The sequence below is a fragment of the Melitaea cinxia genome, chromosome 4 (assembly GCF_905220565.1).
Source record: "Melitaea cinxia chromosome 4, ilMelCinx1.1, whole genome shotgun sequence".
NCBI classification, from domain to species: Eukaryota; Metazoa; Arthropoda; class Insecta; order Lepidoptera; family Nymphalidae; genus Melitaea; species Melitaea cinxia.
Window position 1 is genome coordinate 19,105,737 of NC_059397.1, and position 24,310 is coordinate 19,130,046.

General features: G+C 32.8%; 1 protein-coding gene across 1 annotated transcript; it reads left to right on the forward strand.

Moving 5' to 3' along the window:
- Positions 1–11,889: 11,889 nt before the first annotated feature.
- Positions 11,890–23,167, forward strand: LOC123670470. The gene is made up of 4 exons (XM_045603964.1): positions 11,890–12,597; positions 17,614–17,833; positions 21,909–22,101; positions 23,029–23,167. The coding sequence occupies exons 1-4, from the start codon at positions 11,890–11,892 to the stop codon at positions 23,165–23,167; spliced, it is 1,260 nt and encodes a 419-aa protein (XP_045459920.1).
- Positions 23,168–24,310: the final 1,143 nt, after the last annotated feature.

Genomic DNA, 24,310 nt, shown 5'->3' on the forward strand with positions numbered 1-24,310 from the left:
TTTCACTAACTACAATACAACATATAATTATTATGATATTTCTGTGTGCAACGAAAACAAATCAAATATGTATCTTAAACAAAAAAGCCAAATTAATGATTATTTAATTTAAAAATATAAAAAATACCATAATATGACTATTGTAAATATTGTAGAAAAAATTCACTGTAAGCATCAAAATGTAATTGATAAAATTAGTGTTTAAGTAAAACTATCATTGTAAGTAAGCCCTGATGCTGTACTTCCATTGAAGATGTTATTCTTTCATTTAGGTGTTTTTACTGATAATGTCAAATCGGAGAAAAAAAAATATACATGTGACTTTAGTATTGCTACAGTATCATAATGATTGTAAATTAAACTAAATACTAGTTAATGTAATACAGGTGGCCATGTTGTACTAATATTCTCGTATTTGAAGAGATTGACAATTTTTTGGGATATAAAAAGTGTAAGTGCTATTCACACATGGAAGAAGTGAAACTTCTGAAATGTCGTAGGAAGTTTCTATCGAGAATAGTTTTTATCTCGTGATAAAGGTCGTAAGCGCGATGCAAAACTCGTCGCTTATTCATTATAAGCGGTCTCACTCTCTTCTGTACATTTATGTATTTTTGTTTCGTTTCCTCGAGTTACAAATCACAACTGTACTAAATAAGTTTCACTTCAAAACTATCTGTGACGCCTTTCTAAGACATGTATCCAAACATGACAAGTTTCATTCAAATAAACAATATAGTTTTGACGTGATGGTTAAGACACAAATATGTACCGAATGGTATTGATAAGATCATTAACTTGTTCTCAGAATAAAACTACTTAAAACTGCAGTGCCATTTTATTATACACATTAATTTATGTAATTCAAGTCGTCAATGTGATGAATACAAAAAATTATAAATCAAAACATTTTTTTTAATTATCATATCAAAAATCGACCGTTCCATCGGGGTCGAACCTGCATCTCCGACTGACCGTGTCGGTGCTCTAGCCAATTAAGCTATGGAACGATATACCCGAAGATATACCCCTAGATCGAAATTTTTGATATGATATTAAAAAATGTTTAGAATTTCCTAATGTGTGGGTAACACAAAAATAAAATCGTAAAAATTACAAATCAAGTTAAGCTGTGGACAAGCGCTCTGGTGTAATGATGCGCGTGCCATGTACACCGCCTAAACATCGGTAGTTTGTGAGTGTGATTCCCGCTCAGAATTGATATTTGGATATTAGTATTTGTACAAATCTTTCTTACCGCTCTAAATGTGTCCTTGTGGATCTCCCCACCATGCCTCCCACAGTGTAGCAATGTGGTGGATTAAACTTCGATCCTTGAGCCCTATGCCCAGCTGCATGATGCAGGATGATACAGGTTGAACCGTTAAACTGTGAAATAGCCAAGAGTACTGATATGTGCTTGGGCCATCACTGTTTCTGTGGGTTGGCGTTCCAACTGTATTATATCAAATTAGCACTGATTGCTTCAAATGTTGTTTAATTACGTGAAATAAACAGGTGTTTAAAAACAATATGACTTTTATTATTCCACTAACTCATTATTCTATCAACTATGCCCCGCGGCTTCATCCGCATTAATTTGATTAGAAAACTTACTAAAATAATAAATAGCCTATAAGCCTTCCTCGGTATATGGACTATCCAACATAAAAATATATTTTTTTATTTAAACTAGTTGGTATTTTCTGAAATTACCGCGTTCAAACAAACAAACAAAATCTTAATCATTATAATATTAGTATGGACTAGCTTTGTCCGCTTGGAATTGTGACTTTACAAGTTCAAAGTGATTCTTTAAATTGGCATAACTTTTTTATTTATGAATCGATTGACATAAAACCAAAAATAAATGTTTAGCTAGACTTGCCATATTGCCATAATATATTAGTAAAAACCATATCTAAATCGAATAAGCCATCTCTGAGATTAGCGTGCACAAACGCACAGACAAACAGACAAAAATTCTGACAATAGACCATAAAATGTTTATATATTATAAGCCGTTTATTATGCCATCCTCAGGTACGAACTACCGACAGAATAGTGTACTTATTAGAGCTTGTCGGGCATGTAATAACATTAATGTTTATATCGACTTATTCCACGGGAGTATCAGTACCATAAAAATGGCGATTGTTAAATCTATGATGGAATCTGTGCACACTGGTAACTAACTATTCTTATTTAGCATTATATAGATTTTTATAGTTTCTATATGTGGTAGCTTGTTATTAGCCTTTTTTTAAATTCATATTCTGTATTAGTTATAATAAGCTGTAAGCTATCATAATAAAATAAAATAAAATAAATAAAATAAAAATAATTGTTTTGGGTGCTATCAGCGCTGATAATGGTGCTAATATTTTTTTTCTCATATACCTTAAATGTGCAGACAGCGACTCGTTAAATTTTTATTATAATATGTATTGATAAATAGCATTGAGTGCTACTACACTTCAATAATTTAGTGCTGTTGTAAAAGATAATAATAACTGGTGACTGGTGATACTTGAAAAGTTTGTAAAAATGCGTAAAACGTAAATCCTAATAATAAACTATACTTACACTTAATTTTAAGACATGTGTGGGTTAAACGGATTTTAATTAATCTATACAAATCAATAAAATTGGAGTGTCTGTTTGTAATATTAAAATAACCGTTATTTACTAAATGCATATGGATGTATACACGGTACGTGTATTTTTTTATAATTTTTGTCTGTCTGTCTGTCTGTCTGTCTGTTTATTCCAGCTAATTTTTGAAACGGCTGGACCGATTTCGACGGGACCTTCACTGGCAGATAGCTGATGTAATAAGGAGTAACTTAGGCTACTTTTATTTTAGAAATTTATTTATTATGTAACTCTGCGAACTAAACAATATTTTTTTAATTACACGGGGAATAATAAATTGCTATCATTAGCTCTTTAAATAAAATCTTCAAGCAGTTTTTCTTTTCATTTCAAATACAATAGACGTTGAAAGTGCAACTTCAACATAGGAATGAAAAAAAAACATCGAGAAATCATTACAGCCTATACAGTCCACTGCTGGACATAGGCCTCCACAAGTTTACGCCAAAAATAACGTGAACTCATGTGTTTTGCCCATAGTCACCACGCTGGGCAGGCGGGTTGGTGACCGCAGTACTGGCTTTGTCGCACCGAAGACTCTGCTGCCCGTCTTCGGCCTGTCTATTTCAAAGCCAGCAGTTGGATGGCTATCCCGCCACCGGTCGGCTTCTTAAGTTCCAAGGTGGTAGCGGAACTATGTTATCCCTTAGTCGCCTCTTACGACACCCACGGGAAGAGAGGGGGTGGCTATATTCTTTAGTACCATAGCCACACAGTACCATCGAGAAATAATCCACAAAAATCATTGAAGTGTGGCTATTCCAAAGTTTTCATGATTGATTTTATTATTTGATTTATCTTGTGAAATTCATTTGTTATAAATAAGTAAGCGTTAAATATTTCACGAAACGTCGAACCGAATTAAATTTATTGAAAATTCTTTCTGCGGTCACGTAAAAAGAAAAAAGGCCTTCGAAAGTTGCCAGAACGTCAACATCTTGACAGTTCCTTGGAGACTGGTGAAGCTTTCTAATTCAATTTCAAATATTGACCAAAACAGTTATTGCACGTTATAATGAAATAACTTTTTCGGATTTTATCGCGGTTTAAGTTATTTAAATGCCCGACGTTTCGGATACTTTACAGCTACCACGGTTGCGATAAAATGCGAAAAATTAGTTTCATTATGATGAGTTAAATTCGCGTAAAGATTGGAAAAGTTTTGGCATATTTGTATTTTGCGTATTAGATTTATGCCGTGTGGTGTCGGCCGAGTAGAATAACACCACCCCATTTCTTCCCGGGTCGGGGGTCGTAAAAGGCGACCGGGGGATAAACCTGGCTCGAAACCATCAGGGTCCTGGAGAAGGAAAACTTCATTCGAAACCCGGAATGAGGTCTCCGTCAAGCATTCGTGGCATAGCTCTAAAATGCGAAAGATTCCTGCAGCCGAACTGGCTCCACACGTATCGACTCATCTTTCCTGTGGGCCTAGCCAGTGAGGTCGAGAGGGTGGCGCATAGCTTAGGCAACTCTGCGTTTTCCTGAAGAGTGTCCTAGGCGACACAGTATCTGTCTGACACTGTCTAAATCGTCTGCAACAGACGAACTAAAGGCCAATGATTTGATTTATATTGACAATGTAATATGTATATTATAGTAAGTAAATATTGAATATTAAATAATTGTAACATGCGGTTTTATTGACAATACTCAGTATTTATTTAAATCCATGAAAAGAAACGTCCAATGAAGATCTTTGAAATATCTAATAGCAACTATTGAAAAAGGTAATTCACGTTATTAGGCGTTTCGTTAAAATATTCAAGCTTATTATATATTCAGTTTTACAATGGTAAAATGAAATTTTTTTATATGGCTGCTTTGTTATATTGTTTTGCCACTTTTGAGGTTAGAACTAGGTATGGAAAATTGTTAAATTCTTATTTAGTTTAGAGAATCTACACCAAATATACAAATAATACAAAATAATACAAAAATAAACAGACACACACAGACAGAGTCTCCCCGTGATCGGCGATTGAAATATTTCCGAAATATAGGGACCCCAAATATACAATGAACGTGGTATGCACCAGAACAAATATAAATTTAAATCTATATACATATAATAAAATTGTAGGAAAGTCAAAACTGGACATTGAATATTTTTTTTTTTTAAAAGAATAGTTGCGGTATGATCTACAATCGATACCGAAGCCAAAAATATAGTTTTTAGAATTTTTGTCTCTTTGTCTGTATGTATGTCCTGGAAATAACTCAAAAAGTACTGCATGGATTTACTTCAAATTTGGCACGAATATTATTAAGAAGTCGGGTCAACATATAGGCTACATATTATCACGCTATCACCTAACGGGAACGAGCAGTGATCCTTTATTTCCTTAACGCTTTTCTGTCTGTAACAACGTGTAATCTAACGACGCATATTTGAATGTTGTTGTTATTACGTTAATAACCATGCTATAAGCTAGCTTCACACTATAAATAAAGACATTCTGTAGTATTTAGTATCAGCATTGCACCCGTGCGAAGCCGGGGCGGGTCGCTAGTATAAAAAATAAACAGTGTATTTAGTGCAAATATAAATTTTGAAGATGGACTATTCTTCATAATTTTTGTATTTAAACAAACTCATCATTTTAATAATTTTTCTAATCTTATCATTATTTCATACATTTCTTTACTACACATTTGAAATTACATAAGGAAAATAACAATATCGTAACTTACTCGTAAAAAAAGTGCTAAGGCAGCCTTGTACTATTAGTGATATCTTACACCTCCAAATATACAGAAAATATTGATAAAATAAAACAAAAAAGTATGAAAATTAATTATTTAAACTACACATTGTATAACATTAGTCGTGAATAAAGTAAATTAAATTCAAATAACTCAATATACGTACAAAAAGTTATACAAATACATTACAATACATTAAAAAATAAATCATTATTTAGTAATTTTTTTAAATAAATTTAATTAAAGTTAAAATTTTAGCTTTCGTAGCTTTGATGAACATCACTATAACTATGGTATTATGGAGCTAGGATACGAAAACAGGCTTTTTTTTCAAATTTATGTAGCTAGACGGTGTTATGGTTTATCTTGATTGCATCGGTTCTGAATTGATGAAATTTTTTTCGTTTAAAAATATAACAAGGTAATTTTTATATAGTTTTATTTTTTTAATACACTAATTATTTTTATTGGCTGTTTGCTTTATTATGACCAAGCTATCCGGTTATAATTAGATTGCATGGAATTACATTAAATCTCGTATTGTTTTAGAATCGTGGACTGAAAGTGTCCGCGATCCCTAATATAGATTACATCTCGTCTAAAAACGTAATAATCAAATCAATTTTTCTACCTCTGGTGCTTAACTTATGATGTGGTGCGTTCCAAAATCATTGTAAAATTTCTATCCTGATTATTTTTTTATACATAATAAAGAAAAATAAATATACGGTTAAATTTAAACATATTTTTAATATTTTTATCAACGTTATATATTTTTCTTATTTTCATTGACACTACGTTTAAATTGACGTAAGCGGATCGAATTCCTTTTAACTCATCAATTATGTCCGTCCTTTTCGTTCTCATCTCGATTAAGTTAAGAGAAAGTAGGACAGCATCACATTTAAAACGATTTCTAAGTCCGTGACCCTACATAATACAATTTATTTATATACAAAACCTCATTACGTTATTATTATTGTGGTCAAGGATTATTACGGAATATCGATTAAGTTTTTTAATCAATTTCTCGTCATTACCGATAAAAAGCCCTAAAAACTTATTTTTTAATTATATCGAGACGATTTCAAATGCTTTAATTAATTTTTTAATTTGCAATACCTACTGTCGTTTAACAATAGACAATATTAATTTTTCTTTCCATTTTTGTTTTAAGTTCTTCATGTTTTTTAAGTGTAATCTGTAAATATATCGAGAAATATTTTCTATTAAGCTACTCATTAATTTTTAGAAAGGCGGGAAAGATCGTTCGTATGGAAAAAAATCTCATAAGCCTTAAAAAACATAGACAAGACCAAACTCTTATAGAGCTCATAGCGTTTCATAACTCGGAATGAGAATCAAGTCTGCATTTATCCATGTTTTATGATTTTTTTCACCACGATTTAATCGCACGATTCACGATTAAAAAAAGAAATTCGTATGTTATTCAAGCTTACAACCGCTACGTTTCTTATTGAACGATAGTCATTATAAATTTTATTGCAATAAAAATATTCACTAATATTACATAAATGGTTGATGGCAAAGTTGGACTTATGTCTATAACTCTTTTTAGAACACTCAAAAACATTTAAATTAACACATTCAAAAATATCAAGAAATAAGAACAGTGTCATTAACGAATGGAGAAATCTATTTTGCTCGTGTTTATTTTAAATCCATCTTCATCATCATCAGTTGACTAATTCTGTAAAGGTAATTGACCTGAGTTTTTGGACCGTATGTTCTCGGGAGCCAATCTGTCAGTAGGATTATTTCGTCAACAAACCGACCGTGATTGACAAGCTCGTCGTTGATGTCGATGCCAAATCCATTTCAATCGAGTCTTTTGAAAAAATGTGGGAATCGATTGATACATTAAAAGATAATTGTTACTTGTATAAATTGGTCTTCTTTTAATTTTACATTTATTATTTTCATATTCAATTAATTCTGTATTATAACATATAAGCCTGTAAGTGTCTCATATTTCGAGCTAATATTCTAAGGCTGAGTAGTCCTATTTATTAATTTAGGAAATTTTATAGGATTTTAGGTGAAATTTAAATTTCCCTAAACTGTTCTAAAGATGTGCACATATTACAAATAAACAAATATATAACTTAAACAACGTTCCTGGTTTAGATTTAAAACCTTGAACTTCAAGATTCAGGAATCTAGTGGAGAGTAAACTATAGAATCAGATTTTAATGGTTTGTTTTTGAAATAAAGATTTTTACTAATAAAAAATTCATAAATATAGAAATGAAGTAAAAAATATGCATTAATTTCACATTATACAAAATTAGTAAAATTAAAAAAAAAAAGTTTCATTCATTTTATAATCATATTTGAGATGTACGGCTAGATATTATCACTTCCGAATACAGAGATTTCGAAATTTAACGCCTGATGCATTTATGCAAGACAGGTGTGATTTAAGATGAACTTATCAAAATAATAATAAATAAATAAATATCTACACAATACACACACGGTCGTCTGTTCCTAAATTAAGCAACTCAATGCTTGTGTTATAGGTAACAGCCGACTGGTATATAGCTACATATTTTTTTCAATAAACATACTTACAAATAATAAATATAATAAATAAACGAACCCACAAAACCTCGGAGCAGAAAGCAGGGTCACTACAAACTGCGCCAACGGGCTAGTCAATCAAAATAAATTAAGCAATAGTCGAAAATTAAAATATACAATATTTTACTGACTTATAAAAGTGCTTCGAAATCATAAATTGCTAACCATTTAAACTTTATATTAACACATGTTTATACTTGCGATTTCGTCTCGTAGCTTAATTTATTTGCAACGTATTAATTGAAAACATTCCACGCCGAGAAATAATCCTTAAAAGGTAACGTTTATCTTTTTTTTTCTTAAGTAAAACCTCTTTACGCACGCTTGACTCGTGGAGTAAGCCGGGGAATGCGTGACGAGAGCGTTACGAAAAGTTTGATCGGGCGAGGCGAACGGAGCAAGAGAGAGGTGCGAGCACAGGTTTTCTTTCTCTCTTTCTCTTATAGCCACTTTCGTTTCGTATATATAAAATACAGTGCAGGCCTATTGTGCAGAAGTTTTACTTCAGTCGAGTGGTCTAACGCACACTCGTTTTTTTTTTAATTCAATTTTAAACATATCACAAAATTTTCAAACATGTCTCGATAGTCTGAGAAATAACACATTAACGTGGATTTTATATGAAAATGTGGACTAAGCAGAAGAACGGACCAAGGAGAAATGTCATTTTACAATCTGCATGTACGCTTCTAAATGCTTCCACTCTTAGTTCTATTTATAAAACATAGCTGAGAATAATCCAAATTAAAATATAAGTTGTTTATTATCATTTGCTTGAAGTCATATTTTTATGTCTGTGGACTCTTAATATCTTGAGATTTTAAAAGCCTTTATAATTGATTTTATTTTTATTCCTTTTCAAATTACACACATAAAATTAGCATACATAATTATGTACAGATTTTAATAGAAATATTAATAAACGCTCCATAAGGAAAAAATTAAAACATTCAGAACCCGGCACCTCATCATCATCATCATCACGTCAGTCTATTGCAGTCCACTACTGGACATAGGCCTCCACAAGTTCGCACCAAAAATGTGTGAACTCATGTGTGTTGCCCATAGTACCACGCTGGGCAGGCGGGTTGGTGACCGCAGGGCTGGCTTTGTCGCACCTAAGACTCTGCTGCCTGTCTTCAGCCTGTGTCTTTCAAAGCCAGCGGTTAGATGGTTATCCCGCCATCGGTCGGCTTCTTAAGTTCTAAGGTGGTAGTGGAACCTTGTTATCCCTTAGTCGCCTCTTACGACACACACGGAAAGAGAATGCGGCACCTATATACACATAATTATAACATTGGTCCGGTCAATTTAGACATTCGAAGTTACCTAAATTCCCACCAAGCTGAAAATCGGTAAGATTGTTTGAAATATCATTGAAAACAAAATTTGAAAGTTCCCCATCTTTCCCCTGTAAGGAATTTTTTTTATTCAAGGTCAAAGGTAAAAAAATGAGTTTTTCGCGATTTTCAGCAAAACAGTAAGTTTTATCATAAAAACATTTCAAACAAAAATTGTAGATCATAAAATTATCTACAAAAAATTAATTAATACTTTTTTTTCTACGAGCCACCGTTTTTGAGATATAACGATTCAAAAAGTTGTAAAAGTTGTAATCGTCATAATATGCATGAGTACGCCACGTATATATACAGCTCTATAGTTGTAAATTACCTTAGTGTTATAATTACCTTTGACCTTGAATAAAAAAATTTCCTTACAGGGGAAAGATGGGGAACTTTCAAATTTTGTTTTTAATGATATTTCAAACAATCTTACCGATTTTCAGCTTGGTGGGAGTTTAGGTAACTTTACTCTTATTTTTTGGTCTAATTTGACCGGACTACATAAACAACAAATTTGTTGCACGCACAATAATAAAAGCCATTGATTATGAATATCGCGCCAAATAATTGGCAAATCTTTACAAAAATGTCGTGATAAAATGTAACGTTTATTATTTAACTTTTTTAATAATATTTATCGCAAAGTTACTATTTAAGTTATAACAGCTAGTTTTGTTATATTTTCTTAGCTATGATATCTAAATAAACGTCCAAACAAAGTAATGAATTTTTTAAACTTTAATATTGTATTTCTTTATTAGTATTACTGTAATAATAATCATGATATACCTTTTTAAAATCCTTGCATTGTGCCCTTCAATTTGATACCCATATTGTAGTATTCGAGAAAAAAAATTATTTTCATTAAATACAATGGCTTCGCGCAGCCGCCATGTTTGATTTTTTTTAATGTCACCTATCTAAGAACACTTGGGCAGCTAAGACGAACCTAACGATACCTCAATTATGTAAATCCGTTCAGTGGTTCTGGAAATATGAGGTAGTAAAGAATATTACATACAAACATACATACATACATACATACAAGATACGCGCGAAAAACATAACCCTTCCTTGGCAGGCGGGTAAAAAACAATACAACCCGAGCGGTTCCAGTCACTTTTATGATTATAATTTTGATCTACTAATTGAACCGTTTGCATTTGTTTTAAATGTAAAATTAAACAAATATACGACTAGCTGTGCCCGCGACTTCGTCCGCGTGAAATTTAACGAAAAGGTTATTTTTCAGTTCACAGAGTTATAAAGGAAATATTTTTTAGAAATGAAAGTAGCCTTTGTTACTCCTTATTACATCAGCTATTTGTCAGTTAAAGTCCGGTCAAAATCGGCCCAGCCGTTTCAGAAATTAGCCGGAACAAACTGACAGACAGACAGAAAAAAATTGTAAAAAATGTTATATCGGTATATGGACTGTGTATAGATCCATATGCATTTAGTAAAAAGCGGTTATTTTAATATTACAAACAGACCACTCCAATTTTATTTATTTGTGTATCTACACAAACACACACAACACACACGATACATATTCGTCGATATTTTATTTTACATGATCAGTAATCACTAACATAATATCATATAGGTACTAAAACCTTCTCCGACACACGCTTCATCTTATGATATACCTAATGAAATGTATTATTCCGATCCGTTCAGTAGTTTTCACAGTATCAACGAACAAAATTTTTAATAAATGATCATATATTTACTATACATATATACCTAAATATTTTATTATACCTAGACGCGGCGCGGTGATAGAAAACAAATTCCCATCGTAGAAATTAGGGTTTTTATTAACTGCTACAGCGGAAAATCCTAATATAATTTAAAAAAAAAAATACAGTTATAATTATAGTATAATGAGTCACAGTCTCGGTTCATTTGGTTGAAACAAACAGAAGTAATCTCGAGTTTGTTGGCAATACAGATTATTCTTAAGTCTATGTACTTTGTACCCTTCGTGCGTCATAATGCATTCAAATAACATTAGATATTATTATACCCATTGTTTCGTAAATTCGTAAAACAGGTCAATAAGAAATAGTAAAGTTAATTAGATTTAAATAATCTAACAATCGAAATTATATTTCAAATCGGTCATATTCATAATTATCATTGTATTTTATTAATCGTCCATGAAGGTAGTTTTAGAATTGTGACGAATTAGGAAATTTACTCTTAAAGCGCTGTGTTAACCGATCGACAATAGATCGATGTTACATCATGTACTCGTACTACACAAGCAAGTAAAATTCGCATAATTCATGGTCAAAGTTTTTTTTTCGATCGAAAAATCGCGAAAATAATCAAGAGGGGAAGCGATTTGTGCCGGGTTATGTACGCTTTCTGTACCGGTGATCGCGCGCAGTTCCTCAACCGCGCTTATCCCGTACGAACGTAACAACAAACATTGCGAGCAAAATGTTTGCACACCCCACGGTATAAAGTCGTGCCGCGTCTGTTCACGGGCAACATCTTAGCTACCGTTTCCCAACAGTGAAAGGCTCTAGAACTATATAACAAAAAACTGTGAATAGTAGTTCAGTCCGAGATGCGAACGGCCATCTGGGTGTTGACCCTCGCGGCGATCGCGGCCGCCGAGCTGGTGGACGTACCCTGGGTGGAGGAGGAGGATTTGGAAGAACAGTACACGGATTTTCAGGAAGAAGACCATGAAAGGACGGAACGAGAGGCGTACGTCGAAGGTCCTTACGAGGAACACATAAGGGTTAAGAGGAATTGTCACGATGAGCCAAAGCACAGAGACCGGCGTTCAGACCGCGTGAGAGTTCCTCGACAAGTGCATCAGTATGAAGTACACGAGTTCAACGATGAAGCTTCATTACCTTCGCTTCCTTACGAGCAAATGCTAGCTGCAAGCGCTGAGCATTACCACAGAATATACACTCCAGCTCCCCAAGCCCGTAGTTTGAACAGAGAAGTGAGTGCCGGTCCACTTACCTTTGGTGTCCCTGTGGCGTCTGATCCTGTCAGAGTTGTCGCTGCTCCTTCCCTTGGGTCCTTGCCTGTGTCTAACATTGCCATTCCTAACAAACCGATCAACTTGGCTCCCGTTCCTGATCCAAACGGGGAGCCTTTCGCTTTTGTGCCGTTGTCAGCAGCTCCATTCAAGGTAGCAGATGATTTGTCGCCGGCAGCTGGTCACGTACAGGTCAAGCATCATCCCAAAGTTCAAGTGCATGCTCAGGGTGGTGGTCGTCAACATCAAGGAAAACACTTCGCACAACACGGTGGAAAGGTAATTTTGTCATAAACTGTTTTAATGAAATTTAAATATGATTTATGCTAACGGAGTTTGACTTAGTTTTCATACTAATATATCTCATTTAACAGGAGTAAAAAAAACCTTTCATTAATTTTAAAGAATATTGCTAACGGAAGAAAGTTTAATATGGAGCGAGTTCTTAAGCTGCAATAATTATACTATTGTAACCACGCAATTATCGTAATTATTACATAGTATATTATATCGATTCGAATCGATGAAGCCGGCATCATCCCACGGCTGGACATAGGCCTCTTTCACCATGTAGGAAGTATTTATAATATATAAAAACTATTTTTTTTATTGATTTGGTCTGTAAGAAGGTTAAAAAATAATACAACTTTTAACTTGATAACCGTCCATTTTTAAACATAATACTTCTAGTAGACGATATAGCCTAATTTGATAGTTTTAAGATTATTTCAAAGTCTAATCTCCTAAAGTATTTTGTATGAAGTACGAAAGTCGCTGGCTCATCTGTGTATTTTATTATCTATAGTAATATAAAATTTAAATTTTTTATTTGTTATCATATAGTATAATGATATATGGAACAAATATATAACAATGCGTTTGTGTTGTAAGGCTGTTTTATCTATACTAATATAATAAAGCTGAAAAATTTATTTGTTTAAATGCTAATCGCAGGTAGCACTGGTTCTAATTGAAAAAAAAAAAATTTGTGTTTCATATTCCATTTACTGAGAAAAGCCTTTTTCCTTCAATAAACGCGTGTGAATCCGCGTCATAAAACATCACGATAGAGAAAATAGAAGCAGAAAGGAAACAAGAAGAGTAAAAATTTCCTCAAACCTTTATTTTTTTACTAGCTGTGCCCGCGTGGAGTTTAACAAAAAATGTCATGTTCAGTTTGCAAAGTTACAAAATAAATAAATTTTTAAAATAAAAACAGCCTAAGTTACTCCTTATTACATCGCCTATCTGCCAGTGAAAGTCCCGTCAAAATCGGTCCAGCCGTTTCAAAGATTAGCCGGAACAAACAGACAGACAGACAAAAATTATAAAAAAATGTTATGTACCATGTATACATCCGTATGTATTTAGTAAAAAGCGGTTATTTTTATATTACAAACAGACACTCCAATTTTATTTATTCGTATAGATATAGATGTATATATAGATTTATCTAGCAAGGTCTCGTCTGCTTAAATTCTATTCTTATACGTTTTAAACCGTGTGGTGTCGTGAGACACCAGATAGGAGCGAAGCTCCTAGTTATAAAATATTAATTTCAAGTTCTATTCGAGGTATGAAGAAAATAATTATTCGGAAATACATTTTTTATTATGATTTTTATCGATAAAAATCAAAAAACGAAACGAATGATACAATAATAATAATAGCAAACTGCAATAATAATAACAGTCATCACGTAGACTGTACATTAGACACTGTATAGCCATCATACATAGACTATACATAAAAATCTTACGCTTTTTTTAACGTTACGGACGTTTTTTGCCGACTAGGGTACCCCGCCGCATCACCCTATAAAGAACTTCGTTCCAATTTAAAATTCTAATTAGGAAGCTTATCTGTCAAGAAATAATATTTAAGTACCTATTTTATTTTTCGTTTCCCAAAATAATTGTATTTAAATAAATATTTTTACCAATACTTCACGTTTTACGTCTTAAAATCATATATTAAAATTTTATTTATATATTCATTGTATTATTCAAAAATATGTGAATATATGATGAACAATGCTCTCACGTACATAATATTATATTTTCTTAAACAAGAAGTTAGTTTGGGTCAAGTTCAAGGGCGGATTTAACAATGAAATGCGGATTTAAGCTTTTTTGTTTTTTTTTTTTAATCTCGTTGTTCCGAAGAGGAAAGAATACCAGCTTTTTCTCCATATAAACGTAGTCGACCACTTCGTCCCTAGATAGTGACACTAAATCGAATATTGTTGTAACATAAAACTTTTAACTGCCTTGACCATGCTCTTATGTCTTGGGTTTTGTCATATTCTTATTATCATAGGAAGTAGGAGTCTTCAAAAACTAGAAATATTTTCTAATTTTTTATACATTTTCAGATTCTAATTAAAAAATATATGAAAATTTACAAAAAAAAAAAAAAACGAGAATATAGGGCTGATTAGATAGGGGAAATTATAGCTGAAGGCTTTTTTTAGTTACATAAAAAAATTAAAAAAAAATGGAATTTTTTGGGGAGAAAATAGTCGACTACGAGCTGCTGTTTCGGTCAATAATATTATCTACCTAAAACGGTCTGAGCTGCAGCTGTCCCTTTTTTGGCTCGAGGCGCAGCGGCATACAGCGAGACAGGAACATTTTAACATTTTATTTAATACATTACATTTTTTTTCAATACCTATTTTTTTAAAGTCTCTCGGGATTTTTGACCGTGATCGATCGTTTTATTTATTAAAATCAGTAGTAGTATTAAGATATTTTATTTTTGAAAATTTAGCAGATATTATCGCTTAACTGTGGCGTACGGTTTAGGAACGCAGTCTTCATTGCTCGTGTGCATGCACTATACTCGTAGTAAAAGGACAGAGTTACACAGATAGGGATAAATTTGAAGGTCAGTACAGATATTAATGAGTGTAATAATAATTTAATAATAACTAACCAAGCAGGTTTTCAAGTAAACAATATTTGAATTGAGATTTGAAATTATCAAATCAAAATCAAAAATAACTTTATTTAAAATAGGATTCAAAGGCACTTTCGAATTGTCATTATTCAATTAAAAATTTTAAAACTGACTATTATGATTTAAAATGAGCTACCACTAATTTAGAATGTAGATTCTACAGAGAAAAATCGAGAAGGTAGTAGGCTCCGCAGTTACTCTTTTAAAATAATATATAAACTGTGTTTTAGTACAAAATTAGTAACATCTTGCATGAAATACAGCGTCGCTAAGTCCACACATCTTTATCATCTATGTAGGTATTTCTGCATAGAATAATAATAAGCATCATCTATTAATTGCTTTTTAATAAACACTTTAAATTGAGAATACAAAACCTTAAAAATGGGTTTTGTCTAGACAAGAGTTACAATTTTAACTGAAATTGTAAAATAATTCTTACAAAGATTGCAATACTTGATAATATCACACATTTACAATAAGAAATATAATAGATTCGGATTGCATACGGCTTAGGAATCTGAACAAAGATTTTATGTAGTTAACTTATGAAAGTAATAACTAGATCACATCATCGCTATTTTGAAGAATGTAGACATATTTTTTCTTTCGTTGTTTGAACATGAAATATGTTTTTTTTTTTTATTATAAATGTACGTCGACAAACAAGCGTACGGCTCACCTGATGGTAAGCGATTACCGTAGCTTATAGACGCCTGCAACACCAGAAGCATCGCAAGCGCATTTCCGACCCTGTCCCCAATTCCCCCAAGAGCTCTGGTCACCTTACTCACCAACAAGCACACAACATTGCTTGAAAGAAGTATTATTTAGCTGTGATCTTCTGTAAGGTCGAGGTACTTGCCCGATCGGGCTGCTCCATATTTTGAGCGGGCAATTTCCTGCTGTGCCCTACCTCAGTTTATTTCTTTCATAGCTGCTTGTTAAGATTAAATTAATAACATTTTTTTTAATGAGACCATCAGCAATACAACTGTGAAAAGCGAATCAAATTTCAGTATCTAGTTTTTGCGTGATACGTGGTGCATACAGACAGACAGACGGAAATTTCTTAAAATAATAATATTGGATCCTATTGACCATATGAAGATCCTTTATGTGTATATTTATTTCCTCGAGTCTCCCCTATGTACAGACAAACTATATTTAGTTACAATGTTTAACAGTACAGTTTTAATACACATACATAACTTTTAACATAAGCTATTTATTTAAACAACTCTAAAAATTACCTAAAATCCGATAATAAAATTCTTTATCATAATTAGCTTATTATTTATAATAATGAAACAATGGCATACGATTAGTATTAATCACTTCGTAACACTTACGATTAAATGATAAGCAAAGAAATAGCCATCACGATATTGCAATATATTCTATAAATAAATATAAATAAACGGTTCACACTCGACGGCCCCCAGTAGGATTTTGTCCTGTGTCGGGGGTCCGGAAACACACACAATACACAAGCACAAACGCCCAAAACACGACAAACATCTATATGACCAATACAAATATCTCTCCAGCGTAACAGTCAGTGCTGTGACCGCTGCGCCAACGCGTCGACAATGTCGTCTATGTAAACGTAAAGAAAATAGTGACTCGTCATTGCTAACACGCATACTCACACTTAGGTGAAAATTAAACCAAATAATTATTGAAACTATTTTCCTAAACAGTATGTTCAAATAAATTATCTTAAGTGATTATTTAACATTTAACCAGAATTGTCAGAATTTTCGTCAATATTGACAACAAGAGAATTTAGCTACGCGAGTTCTATAATGTTATTTAAGTACCTCCTCGTGTTCTTTACTAACAACATGGTCATCGTGTTTCTTTAATTTGTAGTCCTTCTATGAACTGTTGCTTTTCTTTTCTTTTTAAATAATAGATATTCATTTTTTAAATTTAGAAAAGACTGTTTACTGTTTGTAGTTCAACTAGTCAATGTGAACTCTCATTTCAAACTTCCATAAATTTAATTAGTCAAGAGGCGCGACTGAACTGAGTGAAAACTTTGCGTCACTTTTTTTGTTCCAACGAATGTTGTATATATCTATTGATGACTGTTGACAGATTTTTATGCTCGCTTCAAGCGTTGGCAGAGGAATTTGACTGTGATTGATTCATTAAATTTAACATTTAGGGTCTGTTCTTGATAAAACATTGCTAATACATAAGCTTGTCTTATATTAGAGTAGATAAAGTGGAGTTTCATAGTTAAAGATAAAAATATATGTAGGTATAACCGGTATAACTTTTATTTATTTGACGTATTTATTAAATGAGAACTGTAAACAATTTCAGACCACTAAGGGGTCGAAGTCAAACCATCATCTAGACAAGGGCGCTAAGGGCTTCAAGACAGATGAGCAACACCGCAAGGAGTATGAAGAAGCTGGTGGCCAAAAGAAAAAACATCACGACAATGCTGATCACAGAGGTGAACACGAAGAAGAGGCGTACGGTTCCAGAGGATCACACTTCGGTGAAAAGAAGGGACACAAGAAAGGCCACAAGACAAAAGGTATTCTATATTAGATAAAGAATACTATTTTCTATTTATTTATTAAAAACTAAAAAAAAACATACGTTAGGATGATAAATTTAAAAATCGTTACGCCGCTCATGATGCTGCTTGCATTGCAGGTAAAATTGTGTACTATCCAAATTGTGTAAAAGAATAGAATTTCCAAATTGTTTGTAATGACATGTCTTTAAATAATTACACGTCTTAGAAATGTATCGATATGTCATGATGTCATGATATGATACCATGAAGTCTACTTAAATTGCAAATCCCGAATTTTTTTAAGCAAATTGCGAATATTACTCATGGGATATTATCCCACATTGTAGAACATTAGTAGAATAAGCTCTAACTTTTCATCTACATGGAGAACGAGACTAATGTCCAGCAGTGGGATTATTCTCCATAGACAGGCTTTCATCCGTAAAATGCTAACAGGATGATGTAGTTCAATGTGTGTGTATTAGTGTACCAAATTGGTAGTGAAGATTTTTATCTTATAAAGACCTATGAGGAAAGGTGTCTTGCAATTACATTTGACAGATAAATCATGATAAAGTGCGGTTGCGTAAGAAACGCTTTTGAAATGTATTGTTAGCAGTGAGTGATAGGCTAGTGTTACAATGTAATGATTGCTCGGCGCTGCACTGATCGTGAGCTATTGATCGTAATTAATAGTGTCAGACTGATTATGTTGCTTAAAAATCGGAATTGGTTGGCTGCCTAAAATCAGCTTACACGTACAGTCGTATTCGTTTTTGTATTAGATAAATATTTTTAGTGGGAAAACGTTTTTTATTTACTATACTGTGTGCATTCTTGGCTCAACAATTCGTTTATCACAGTTTTTGCTTACTGGAGACATGATTTTAGCATACGATAACATGAATGTTATCAAAAATTAGCTATTATGATTATAATGAAACAAGTTTTTAGATGCTAGATGCTTTGATTACTTTACAGCAACCATGGTCACGGGAGGACTTATTATCATTAAATAGCAAAATTAGAACATTAAGAAGAAAAAATATATTAAAACATATATAAATAAATTAGAACATTAACTAACTTATTTTAAGAACATCAACTTTTTTTGCTTTTAATAAAGTTTTTGTTACAATTTCTTGACTCAATCTTCGCCTCAAAGTAGCTTTGTCATCTTCACTTTTTCGGTTATAAATAATAAGCATAGTAAGAAAAGATACATTTGCATTGTACAAAAAATAACCAATAAATCATAATATATGAGACAGATTGCTAAATAAACTTGTTTGTGATAATAACTAGAAAAAATTACTTTTATAGTGGTGAATTTTGAGTTTCTGTAAGTCTTAATTAATTAATGGAAACATTTGCGCGAACCTAAAATAAATATTTTCATATATAAGAAAGTAAGTCTGCACCAAACAATAGCGTTTCGTGGTGTCTTTAATTAAGCACTGTTTAAAAAAATTATTGATAAGGTTCACAGAAAATTTGAATTCTGATGATGACGATAATGGACGAAAATTTAGTCAAAATTAGGTTAAATGGTAATATCTGATCGGAGCGAGTATTTGTTCCTCTATTCTTAAGTGTTTATTTTTACGAATTTCCCTACAATACCTCGGAGAACGCGAAAAGCCACACGGCCAATTCGACTTAATATCAATCACTACTCTTGGCAGACAGTTTCGGAATCTATCAGCCCGCAGCGGAGCAAGGGCTGTTTCACTAAGATATTTATAGACTATTTCAAATTATATTGGAATGCTATATTTTGAAATTTAAAAAGAGAACAGTTCCTCATATTACAAAAAAGAACTGTTACAGTTTTACCGACCACATAACAATGTGATAAAAGCATTCCATTACGATTTACGAAATGCGTAATAGAAAATAGAAAACTATAGATTAATAAATTGCATAGCGGAACGTATTATTTAAATTACGATGAGGTCAAATGATCGATAGCGACCAGATGACATTATGTAATGAAACTAACGAGCCACGCTTTCACCTGACCGCATAATTTTTATTTTTTCTCGAACAATGCCAAGCGGGACGTATTGAAGCACAATGAGTTCTAGACGCTGTTAGCGGTTACATCATTTCATGTAACTTACCTTTGACGAGTATTAAATTTAGTTATTCTGGTTTTGTTGTTTGACCGACTATAAAAATGTGGATCTTCGGTTGACTGGTAACATCATGTTTTGCAACTGTTTTCAGTATATACTAGTGAAATTTGAGTTGTGTTTATAATATTTTAGCTACTATTATATATATTGGACCACGTGTGAGCAGACCTCCGCCTAAGTGGGGAAGATGGGGTCGTGTCATGCTAGCATGCAGCACATCGCCCCGGTGTCCGGCCCGAATAAAAACATATGGCCCCGGCACCCAGAGAGGGGCGGCACCCACAAGACCACCCCTCTCGACGACGTGTGGGGTCTTAAACCAGCCGAAGGTCCCCGACCCCGAGCCGGCCACCCCACTTAAGGGACGCTCAACCGGACCAGTCTACCGTCTGCAGAATGGGGACACATGTCCAGAACCTTCCCTTCTCCAAGCTAGGCAGGCCTGACGTCCAACGCCCGGCTACACGGCGTTGGGAGTCAGGCTCGCCCGACTATTTATAATGGACCAGCCTTAGCCTTTCTTGATAAACAGGTTTTTTTTACTGAAAAATATTTTCAGATTAGGATCAGCTAATCCTGATGTTTGCTTTTCTAAGCAAGCCTCTATATAATATTGAAGAAAACAATATTTACATATTAGCCTTTCTTGATAAACAGGTTTTTTTTTACTGAAAAATATTTTCAGATTAGGATCAACTAATCCTGATATTTGCTTGTCTAAGCAAGCCTCTATATAATATTGAAGAAATCAATATTTACATTTGATATAACAAATTCTTATACCTTACTGCTATTACTACTTTTCCTTTTAAGCTTCTCTGTTAAATAGAGCAGTGAGTTTTAACGGTCTGGTTCGTTGATTAAAGGTTATACTTATTATTTAAGTTGAATCGTTTGTTTGGTTGATCTCATTTGCTCAATGATAATTTCCGTGAAATTGTAGAAGCTAGTAAAGTACTAGTCAAACTCCCACGCATGGTTCCATATCAATTAAAACCCTCGAAAAATTATGATTTTTGTAAAGGATTTTAGGTAAAATCATAAAAAGCAAATAAGGTACTTAAAAAGACAACAAGTTACGGAATAAGGACTTAGGTATTTATATCAACTATATAAGATCTTGTAAAAAAAATTATTCATAACGGATAACAAATAGCATACTCATTAAAAATGGACCAAAACAAGTAATCATCATTTTATTACGTAGATATGAGATTGGCTAGTGAAAGACTGAAAGAAAAAAAATGTTTGGCTTAGGTATAAAGTTACATAAACAGATGTAAGTAACACGCTACGTCGTAGTCTATCACCGTGCCTTGAGCAAATGACAATCCATTCGAAAATAGATCTGATAGTTTTACGGAATGACTTTTAAAAATGTAAATTTGATGGATTAATTCAGCCTGTAACATCGCACGACTAGGCATAAGTCTCTTTATGTAGGAGAAGGGTCAGGGTTCATTTACTACGCTGCTTTATTGTAAATTATTGCAACTATTACGGTTCATCATTTCAGCCTATTGCAGTCACTTTTTAAACTTATATCGGCATGTATGATTAAAAACTGCTAAGAAATAAAAACAGGTGCGGATTTTGGCTGTTCTATTTAGTACTACATAGTTTTACCCATTTAGAAAAATAATCTAAAATTAATAAATATAATTAAGAAATGCATTTTTACTACACTATTGTACGCCTTAGGGGCTTGTATATTATAGTAACAAACAGTAAACTTCACATTCTGAAGAGGAATCTGTTTACCAGTATATGTACCTTGCATTACACTACCCATTATATCCTGCTTTAGCCTGTAATATCCCACTATTGGGCATAGGCCTCTTTCTCCATATAGGAGAAGGATCAGAGCTTAATCCACAACGTTGCTCCAATTCGGGTTGGTGCCCATTATATATTTTTATAATATCAACTTATAATTATTGTTTACATTTTAGGTTTCCACAACAAATACCACAAGGACGAATTCCACAAAGAGCACAAGTTCTACGATGACTACCACAAGGGCGGTGAGCATCACAGATACGGCAAGTTCAACGCCAAGCACGCGAGCAACGAGAGCGGGAAGAAGAAGGTCCACCACGTCAACGCGGGACATGATTTCACGGAGCACGGCAAGAAGGGATACAGGTACATATATGGATATACTGTCTGTTTTGATGATGATGACGTTGATGAGGAGGTCATAATAAATGACTGACACTAGGACGGACTAGATCGATCCCCGACGAAAATATGATGATGACTGACAAATATACACGACCATAGAAGTCTTTTTCGTTGTTTTGGCCTTAGTGAGTGTATTGTGTGTGTTTCATAATCCCAACATAGTATTAATAGCCTACTAGAGATCTAAGTAACTCTCTATCTCTTTCTATCTTCATTAACATGAACACACCTCCGTCACGCATCACCAGATTACCCCCATGTCAAGCGTGCGTAAAGAATTTTTACTTCAAAAAGCTTGAAAATATAAAAATCATACATTCAATAAAGACAGGCAAAAACATGTTCCTTTTTTTTTCAATTGTTTAATAAATAAACAAACCACATTTTTATGTCATTTAACTACACTTTAGCGTCTTAATCGAATTTGCTGAGCCATAAATGTAGATAATAAATATCTATTCATCTAGCTATATAGCTAATCAGATAGGATTTTTTTTATATTGTTTATTAAGTCATTTCTCTTTATTTTCTTCTAATGTTTATGTTAACGAGAACGCAAAAGAACACTTCAAAGTATCAATTTTATCAACACAACAAAATCGTCCTAACGAATCAGTAGCATTTTTAAATTTTGTATCGTTATCTTTTATTTTTCTTTATTCATTATAATTTATAGCTCAAGAAACTATATATTGTTAAAATTGGTATGCTGTTCGACTGCGTCAAATTTGTCGCAACTGCAATGACCAGTTATATTCAAAAACTATTTTGTCATTTGATAAATTTTTGAACAATTCATTTAATTTTTTCGCCTAAAAATTTTGAGTCTGTAAATATTTATATTGTTCTAGTTTTACCTTTATTAAAATTAACAATGTAACTTTTCAGCAACAAGGGCCACTTAGACGCTGATCACAAGGGCTACAAGGGCAAATCTGGTCATGAAGAACACAAAGAGAACCACTCCCAACATGGAAAGAAAGGGGGCAAGGAAGGTGGTTCACATTGGGGATACGCCAAAAATTAAGCCTTAGGAAAAGAAAACATAAGGGCCATAGATGATGTATAGCGTTTCGAGGTTGTTATAAAAATTATTGATTAGTGCTGATTTGTTATAATTTTAGTTGTAGTCTATCTACGTTTACAACCGAAGAAATGTATGAGATATGTATTTCTGATTATTCTTACTAGAGATAAAATTTTCATACAAATTTTTGAATATAGTATCTCTAGTGATTAAAAAAGAAATTAATAGATTATTGAACTGTTCGTTAAGCGGTGAGGATTTTGCTGTCATAATTATTATAGCAAAACGAAAGAAATTATTTCATTTGACACGGACTTATTAGATTTGATGTATGTTTAATGTGTTTTAATTACCGTTACATATTTAGTAAGAGTTATTTTATTACATAATGTTTTATTAACAAATTGAAAAGTTTCTTTTACAATTTCTATATGTAGTTAATTGGCTTCCATCATTATATTTAACATAATAGCTGTAATTTAGTTGCAACTGTCAGTATTGCTCATTATTTGCTGACTACCACTTTCTAAATATAATCTAAATATATTTCAACGTCTAATAAATCGATGAATGCTGGCTGCATGCACGAAAAAGGATGACTCATAGCTTTACGCTCATTGCAGCGTTACGCTCATTGTTCCGTTACCTATGTCTCCGAGGAAATGTTTTGTTATGATTTTGTCACGTTGAACTATCGCCCGTAAACCATCTTTACAGACAACCATTTTTTGTCATTTTTTAAATATTTAATTAAACGTTTAAACCACAACGATTAATCAATTATAAAATGTATGAAAAAAAACTACTTTCGAATTTCAACAGAAACTCGTGTAAAAACTTTAGTTGTTACTAATCGTCGGAACAGATCGGTCCACTGTCGTAATGTTTCAAGGTCGCGATAGTCAACTTTTATTTTTTCAGTTCCGTTTGCATTCTATTCGTTGTTTATCGAATCAAATACATTCCCGATTCCAATTAAATCTAATTGTGTAATTTTATGACCAACATCAAAGTTTCAACTAAGATTTTTTTTTAAATCTATTGTACAATTTTTGTGTTTCAATCGAACTTAGCAAATGTTGAATTACATTAAATTACTTTACTATATCTATGTTTAAGCGATGTATTAATGATAGGTTTATA